Genomic DNA, 8,930 nt, shown 5'->3' on the forward strand with positions numbered 1-8,930 from the left:
CTTTCTCCCTCCCCCCATTTGCTAATTTACAATGGGTCTATCCCACATTGGTGTGAAGTATTTTCTGACCACAGGCCTTTACCAGTGTGTAGCAAACGCTGTTGTTTCTCTCTCCTTCACATTTTGCCAGCCTGGATCAGCCCTCTCAACCCTGGCCCAGCAAGAAGCAAAATCTTCCCTGGTTTCTCGCACGCATCAGATCCAGCTCATCGGAGCAGAAACGAGAGACTTTCTGGGGGCAGCAGTTTGAGGGGGTAGCAGGTAAGTAGTCACACTTCCCGGCCCAGAGGGCAGGCACATGGAGATGGGGCATCTTAATGAGCGAAGAGAAACAGCCCCCTCCCTCCTTCCTGCATAGGAGATGAGAGAAGTGGCAGTAGCATTCCCCAAGGGGTGAGAGGGAAGCACCAGCCACTTGCTTGCTGGACCAGAGCTGCAGCAGCTGGGACTAGCAGTTTCCCATGGGGGAAATTATGGGGCGGGGAGGGCGAAGTGCCTGGGGGCCTGGTGAAGTTCGCTGGGCTGGAGGGAGGAGGCAGATCCCGAGGGGGTTGCAGCCCTGAGCTGGGCTAGCGAGCGGTGTGGGGGCAGAGGCTGGGAAGAGCTGCTGGCGCTCCCCGGCCCGGAGGAGGGGGCGGTCGCAGGGAGGCTGCGAGGGGCTGGAGCTGGTGCCGGTTGCTCTCTGGACTGCAGGGGGTGCGGGGTCCCCTCTCCGCGTTGCCTGCCCAGCCTCAGCCGGCTCGGAGGCGGCAGCCAAGCAGCGCGGTCCTCGCCATGCTGGCTGCAGCTGGGAGCCGCGTCTGCCTGGGCCGGCTCCTGGCCGAAGGGCAACTGCACGCCCCCCTGCTCCGGCCGGCAGCCCGTGGGATCGCGGCCACTGCAGCTTCCTCCAGCAGCGCCCACAACCGAAGCCCAGGGCCCATCAGCTCGGGTGAGTAAACGGGGAGCCCGGGGCTCCCCTGTGCTGTGACTCACAGAGACCCTCTCTCCGCTTCTCCGGCTGGCAGGCTGCTTGCACCGCTACGCTGCACCCTGCCCCAGGGCCCTGGCAAGCCCCGGGGCTCCCCGCTGGGACGTGTCCTAGCGGAGCGTTTGCAGCTCTGCCCAGCGCTCCGGCTCTCACTTCTGCTTCAGGCCAGTAAAGGGCGGGGGTGGGAGAGAGAGAATAAACGCTGGAACTGCCTCGATCCAGCCAACGTTTGGACTCAAGCCCCCAAATTGTACCCTTAACACAGATAACACAAGTATCAGGGGGTAGCCCTGTTAGTCTGTATCTACAAAAACAACAAGGAGTCTGGTGGCACCTTAAAGACTAACAGATTTATTTGGGCATAAGCTTTCGTGAGTAAAAACCTCACTTCTTCGGATGCATAGAGTGAAAGTTACAGATGCAGGCAGATAACACAGCTACTTCTCCCCTCCCCCCAAATAAAACCACCCTCCAGCCTGCCCCAGGAGGAGATGGCAGGGGCTACCTTTTGATGATGGAGTAGTAGAGGCATTTGTTCTCGATTTTGAGGGCAACATTTATGGAGTTGGGGCCAAAATTTGCCAAGATGCAGCAGCATGATCTGAGCATTTAAGGCAGTGGTAGTGGGACCCCAAGTGGTTCAGGAGCCAAATTGGCGATCAACATTACCCAAAAGAGCTAGAGTAGTGTGAATTCATTGGTTCGTTTAGGCCCCCCCAGCAAAATGACTAAGCACATATTTTACAATTGGTTAATAACACATTAAAAGCATCCTGATCGGTTAATTAAATCAGATGGTTTTTTAATATCATGTCCTGCAAAAAGCCCTAAGAAACACATTGAAGAGCCACTTGTGGCTCCCATGCCACAGTCTGAATATCTAGTTTAAGGTGCTGATGCAGTAGGATGTCCCTGGGGCTGGGTTTTTAAGATGCAGCAGAAACAGCTGAACATGTTCTCATGTTAAACTGTGGAATTTGGGTGACTGGGGCCAAAGTCTTGCAGGATCCAGCTACCAGATCCCTGCTCGAGCAGCTGTCATACACCCAGGCTGAATTAACATCTGGATGGTTTTGCTGGAATGGAAGCAGCTAAACTTGTTCTCTGATGAGGCTTGAGCATTGGGAGTGGGGTTAAAAATTGGCTGGAGGCAGGTGTGGAAATGAGGTTTTACAATACTCATGTGTCATGGTGCAGCAGGATTTACATTTTTGAGGTGCAATAGGAGCAGGAAGACTTGTTCTTTAGGTTGATGGTACAATTCAGGCACATGGGTACAACAATCAGCAGATTCCAGGTAGATCCAGTTTCTACCCAGATCAACAAGGGTGACCCAAAAGGAGAGACAAGCTTTTCAGCTCCACCGAGCTCTTCTTCCACGCTCTTTCAGCAACAGAAGTTGGTACAGTAAAAGACATTACCTCACCCATTTTGTGTCTCTAGTATCCTGGGACCATCTTGGCCACACCACCACTGCAAACATAGAGAACATAGGTGATTTGAGGTACAAGAAAGGTTACTCAAGAGTAAAGGTTAAGGTCTTTACCAGAACAAAAAAAGCCCTGAACCCAGTAACAGAGATGGACCATGGCTAGGGACACTCCCCACCAATCCCATTATCTCTCCAGTGAACAAAGTGATGAGGGGCTTTTCTCTGGTTCATCTTTCAGCTGAGAAGATGTACAAAGTACCTGGTAGTTACAAACCTTCCAACTTTGACAAAAAAATCCTCATGTGGACAGGACGCTTCAAGACTGAAGAAGAGATTCCCTCAAGGATCCCGTAAGTGCATCATTGGTTCCTCCTTTTCAAACTGCCCCAAAAGTTTGAACCTGTCAACGTTTTACAACATTTGAAAGGTCAATGAAAAATTAGGAGACAGACATAAGGGACGGGGAGGTGCTGTTCCCCCTCTTCCTCCGCTTCCATATCACCTCCTCTCTCCCACCCAGTGGCTTCTAGTCTATTAGGTCCCAGCTCCATTTGCACCCCAGGTTGCCATTGTATTCTCACTTGCTGGGAGTCAGGTGGCTGCTGAGGGATAGAATCTTGTATCCTATTGTGGTGGATTCCTGAGACAGAACTGGCTCCTTCATTGAGCAGCCCCTTATTTGTAGCCAGATGCTTATTAGCGGCTCATGACAGAATTTCCAAGAGAAGCCAAGCACATACTATCAAAACAGTTAATACGTCCAAACAAGGCTAGGTGCAATCAATGAGAAGGGTGTTAAACCTTCAATATATGATCTCTGAAATTCGGAAAACTCAAAACACTAAAATATAAGCCAATGGCTAAAAGTTTTCCAGATCTCTCCCTCCCCAAGTTTCCCTTGAGGATTTCAGGTATTTTTAGATGATTTTACAGTTTACAGTTGCTCATCATCATCATCATAAGTAAACAGAACTACGCCCCTGAGCAAGACAGACAGGATTTGGCCCTGAGTGCAGTAGTAGTTTGAGCTTTGGTTGTATTTACAGACCAACTTGTTTATTTGCTTGGTTTATCTAATGTGTAATCAGAGAAAGACTATCAGTAAATGGTATTTTCTGTTTACTGATTACATAAACAAAAATATATCTTCTAACTTGTTTGATGTCATCATTTAGTGATCATCCATTCCATACACTTTATTACAAGGCAAGGAAGTATTTGAGAAAGAGGGCGGGAGGAGAGATAGAAGCATGTACTTACTGCCTGTTAAAAAAATACTGTACTTTAAAAGAGGTATTTCTAGTACAATACTGAATACCCTGAGAGTAAGTCTTGATGCCAAAATATTGCTCCCGCACTAACCACCACCAGCGCAGTTCATGTCACTGACAATTCTTCTCCCTTTTCCCTCCCTAAGTAGTTAAATATAAATGTGAAGTTCATGTAACATTAATGTTCATTCCTCAGCCTCATTGATACAAAATGTAACTCATCCACAGAACAATGTACTTTTTATCACCGGCCTTCATCCCTAGTTGGCCATATATAATATATTGGACTTTATTGAGAGAGTTTCAAGGATGACTCCAGGATGTTTCCTTTGTTCCCAAGTTTCATTCCTACTGCAGCTGAGAAAATAAGCAAGAGCATCTCTGCAAGCAACAATAGCCCCAACTTTTGTCTAATATTAATCCCATAGCTGTTCCCTACTCATCTCACTCTTGTCAGAATTTCCTCCCTTACTGAGAAATCCTGACCTCTTGAAGTCAATGGCAAAACTTCCGTGACTTCAACAGGGCCAAAAATTCACACTGTCTTCAGTACAAGAGAGTTATCCTTTAGAGAGAAATAGGAGAGCAATGTAATATGTATTTTTGGAAGATTCAAATGTAAAGCAATTAAAAACAAAAATGATTAGCTATCAAAATGGCCTTTGCAATGGCAAAGCAAATGTTACATGTGAGTAAAATCTGTTCCTGTAAGATATTTGGCATGAAGGACCAAATCCTGCAGTCCTTATTCAAGATTTGCTTAAACAAATCTCCACTGATTTCAGTAGAAGTTTGGCTTAAGTAAGGATTGAGGGATACAGTCCTTAATGAAAGACTACAGAAAACCATAATTAGATCTGTTTCCTTGAAACAGTGGCAGAAAGCAGGTAGGAATTGGGATTCTGCTTCAGAACAGCTTCAATTAGTGCATTGTGAAATATGATTAAGGCATTAAAGCAAACAAGTAATGCATTTATATTTTGGCTTCTGCTGCTCCAAATGGATCCTAGATTAATAGTTTTATGTGCTAGTCTGGTTTTGATCTCATACCTAATGTGTTTAGCATTATGAAATACAGCTACAGTATCCTCACACTGATGATCAAACCTGCAAGCCCTGACAACCCCCTTGGAGGTGCACTACACCCTCAACTCATAACCCTCATTTACAGTAAGCTCAGTTGCTTGTAAGATCTGCCATTATGTGTGGTGTTAAGTTTTTATGGGCTGAAGGGAAGCACTGCAGGCCCCACAATTTCACTATACCCTTTCCCTTTTAAAATTGTTCTATGTTAAGGTAGATTTTGCAGAGCTTGTTACTAAATGCTTTGTCTGCTAGTAATGCTGTCAGGTTCTCGTGTTTGTGCACTTCACAGGGTTATTTTTTGGAGGGAAGGTGTAAAATTGTAGTCTAAGCTCATTAGATGTAGTTTTCAAAGTCTCTCTTTTCATATAGGATGCCTTTTAGAATGTATTTTTTTAAAAAATGAAGAGCCAATTAAAACTAAACTGAATTTTAAAAGACCATTTAATGCAAAAAGTGACCAGATGAAATTGGATGGCTTAAACACAGCAAATCCTGCATCGTGACAAGGGGTTAGACTAAATCACAGGTTCTCAAACTGGGGGGGCAGGGATGTATTCTGGGGACTGGGGGGCATGAGAAGCTTTAGGAAAGTGGCAGCTGCCGGCTGGGCGCCCAGTTCTGAAGGCAGTGCTGTGGCCAGCAGCAGCAAAGTAGTAAGGGTGGCAATACCATACCATGCCACACCTGTGCTGCTGGCAATGACATTGCTTTGAGAGCTGGGTGCTTGGCCAGCAGCCGCCACTCTCTGCTCTGCCTTCAAAGCAGGGTGGCAGTATATGCAGTTGTGTGGCAGGAGGCGGGAAGGAAGTGGCATAAACTACCACAGACAAAGAAGGGGGCACGTTCAAATAAGTTTGAGAACCACTGGGCTAGATGACACTTGCAGTCCTTTCTAACCCTATGATTCCCGATCCTGCAGATGCAAGGGTAATCTTTAGAATACTGTTTCCAGGCCTCGTATCCAGCAGGCAAAAGGGTGAAATCAAACTTGGGAAACCATTTGTGTGTGGTTTGGAGAGATTCTCTGTTTTTCTGCTTCCCAGCATGTATTTAGTGCATGGTCCACTAGTGGTTCCCAATTATTTCAGGAACTAGAAAGCAGAGAACGCTAAAATCAGGAATGCACACATTGAGAACAAGGAGAGAACCAGCAAGTGATGGGGAAGATCTGAAGCAGGGGATGGGATTGTTGAAAGCCAGGATAAGGAGGGAAGAGGGTGTTGGGTTTTTTGGTAGGTAAAAAGCTGTATTTTAATGTAAGTGTGGCAAACACCTTTCAAGGAAAGACCTGTCTATGCTCTATGGAATCAACAAATCAAACTACCTCTGTCATGGCCAGCACGATGATCTGCTCTTTTTTAGGCACGCAAAACTGAAAGCATGCAAACGTTGCCTGTGCTAATTTAATACCAACATTATCCTTTTAAAAATAAATGGGTGATACATAAAACTAAAACCCATGATGGTGTGAAACTGATCAGTTTTATTAACATAACCAAATAAATGAAATCCCAGATCTATAGTAGATTGGATACAGTCAAAACTTTAAGCAGTTTTTGAAGTGCTGTTTAGGTATTACAACTAATACATACATCTATTTCGGAACAGTCAAGAGAATGCCTCACATCAAGCAATGTCAGTTCCCTTCTAACAGAGTCCTTTCATATATGTGGAAGTATTTGAAATTCACCACATCACTACTGACCAGTAACTTTAAATGTGGTTTACGCCCTGCTTATCTCAAGCATTACAAATAGTTATAGGAAAGATCAAGAATCTCAAATCCATTTGCATTGTTTACAACTAGAGATGGATTAGGTTCTACTGTGCAAAACAGTCAACAGTTAGACAATGCCAAGTAATAAATGCCAAGCCCACAATGGTCACATATTAGCAGCTGGAAGTTTATTCCTAGCTATCGGGTATTTAATTTCTGTTAAAAAAAAATCAACCAACCAAAGTTATATCTGTGGTGTGCTGAACTAACTTCTTGATGTTTCATACTAATTTTGTTCAATCCAATTTTAATTGTAGGCCAGAAATGCTGGACATTGCAAGAAACAAAGCTCGGGTAAAAGCCTGTTATCTAATGATTGGACTCACAATTATCGCCTGCTTTGCTGTGATTGCATCAGCTAGAAGGGTGGGTATATTGCCATGTATTTTTAAAAACCAAGGTGATAAGTTCCATTAATATTTACAAGAGATATATAGATCTCTCTCTATATATAGATAGATATATACAGTATATAGATAAATTGTCGCTACTGACAAATTTAAATCAAATTTATGTATTTTAGTTAATACTTCTCCCTCCACAAACCTGTATTCATAAAGCACGAGATAAACATTAGCTACTACCATGATGCAAAGTTTTTCTTAAGTGTAATTTCGTGATTCACAGGACACTACTCTTAAACTGATTTTTTTTTTTTTTTTTTTTGCAGACTGAACACCATGAGTCCCTAACAAGCTGGAACCTAGCAAAGAAAGCCAAGTGGCGTGAAGAGGCTGCAGTATCAGCAGAGTTTAAGACTAAATAATATTTCTATTAAAAGCTGTGAATTTGCTAGTAGGAGCAAACACCACAAAAAAACAAACAAATGTTATTTGGCATAATTAGTGACTGTAACTAGTTAGCAGACTGCTCTGTTAAATAACAACACATTGGAGCCCAACAATGTTGCACTCAAAAAAATGTTGGGAACGAAGGGAATAGGGTGTCTTTTTCTACATTACACAGAGATATTTTCAGTACTTGCAGCAGATGACCAAGGTCAGTTCAAATCTTTAGAAAGTTCTAATAATTCCTTTTTTGCCTCAGTTTGATAAAAAATATGTAACTGTCCACAAAGACAACACATACATCACCTACCCTGTCCTGAAATCTCTTCCTGCTAGATTTGATTCTGGAGATTTTTCTATCGACACAAAATTATATTACTGACAAGAACCACCATTTGAAAACTGTTATATATTAAAGAAATTAAAGCATACTAAAAAAATTGTGCAAGCCAAAAATCATTTAAATACTAGGGAAGCCAGTGACTATGTAGTTGGAAAAATTAATAGCATCCCTACAGTATCTCTGTTGAATCTCGTTTACTAGACCAGGCTGAACTGACACAGTTTACTTATAGTGTTGTAGCTATGTCAGTACCAGATATTAGAGAGACAGGGTGGGAGGGGTAATCTCTTTTATTGGCCCAACCTCAAAAGCTTGTCTCTCCCACCAACAGAAGTTGATCCAATAAAAGGTATTACCTCAACCACCTTGTCTCACTAAAGTTTATACCTCACCCACCTTGTCTTGCTAAAGTTTACTTAGTTCTTTTGCAAATAAAACACAATAAGCAGCATTTTAGTGTCTATAGACTTTTCCTCTGAAAACTCTTGGGAAGTCCCATTAATTTTGCAAATGAAAAAAGGATGGAGGATGGTGATGGTCAGAGGCATGGGATGCTTAGAGAGGAGATATTTTCATGGCTAGTTTTAAAAGTCACTTCATGCAATATTTTGTTTTACCCCTCTCCATAAAGCTGATTTTTCTAGCATGGCACACTATTATATAGCATGGAAGTCAGCCACAGTTTTTACTTAATTCAGCTCTTACATTAGTATAGAGATTGTATTTATATTTGCTATTTTCTAAGAATCAGGACTAATTTTAGAATACTAATGAATACACTCACCACTGTAAAATAGCTTTTATTAGTTTTTGTATAGTATTCTGAATTGAAACATTCCATAATATTGCATACTTTTCACGTGTTGGTTTGTAGAGATACACAATAATGGGCCTCCAGTCTGGATTAAAAGATGCACTATCACTCTACTTAAAGTCAATATAGGCATTTTAGATTCATACATTACATAAAACCATAATGCCATGAATGAGAATGAAAAATTTCTCATTTAAGATTTCAATTAACCTTTGCACTGGTTTCGTGCTAAGCAGCAGGCATTTTACCCTGCATATCAATTTGAACTTTAAAAAAAGTCTCACTTACAAAAATTAAATCATAAGATTGAAGACAAAAACCCAACTGAGGTAATTGACCATGGAGGAAAAAGGATAGTGCATCTTTTACACATAGACCCAGTAGAAATCATTTTTCCAAACTTGTTCTACAGTAAAGTTATTTCTGCACCAACATTATTACTATTTTTT

The 8,930-nt window shown here is 42.6% G+C and overlaps 1 protein-coding gene across 1 annotated transcript; it reads left to right on the forward strand.

Annotated features, from left to right (window-relative positions):
• Positions 1–571: 571 nt before the first annotated feature.
• On the forward strand, positions 572–8,915 carry FAM162B (family with sequence similarity 162 member B). The gene is made up of 4 exons (XM_034765806.1): positions 572–931; positions 2,641–2,752; positions 6,794–6,902; positions 7,207–8,915. Exons 1-4 carry the CDS (start codon positions 775–777, stop codon positions 7,300–7,302), a joined length of 474 nt encoding a protein of 157 aa, XP_034621697.1. The 5' UTR covers positions 572–774; the 3' UTR covers positions 7,303–8,915.
• The last annotated feature ends 15 nt before the right edge of the window (positions 8,916–8,930 follow it).

The sequence above is a fragment of the Trachemys scripta genome, chromosome 3 (genome assembly GCF_013100865.1).
Source record: "Trachemys scripta elegans isolate TJP31775 chromosome 3, CAS_Tse_1.0, whole genome shotgun sequence".
Classification (NCBI taxonomy): domain Eukaryota; kingdom Metazoa; phylum Chordata; order Testudines; family Emydidae; genus Trachemys; species Trachemys scripta.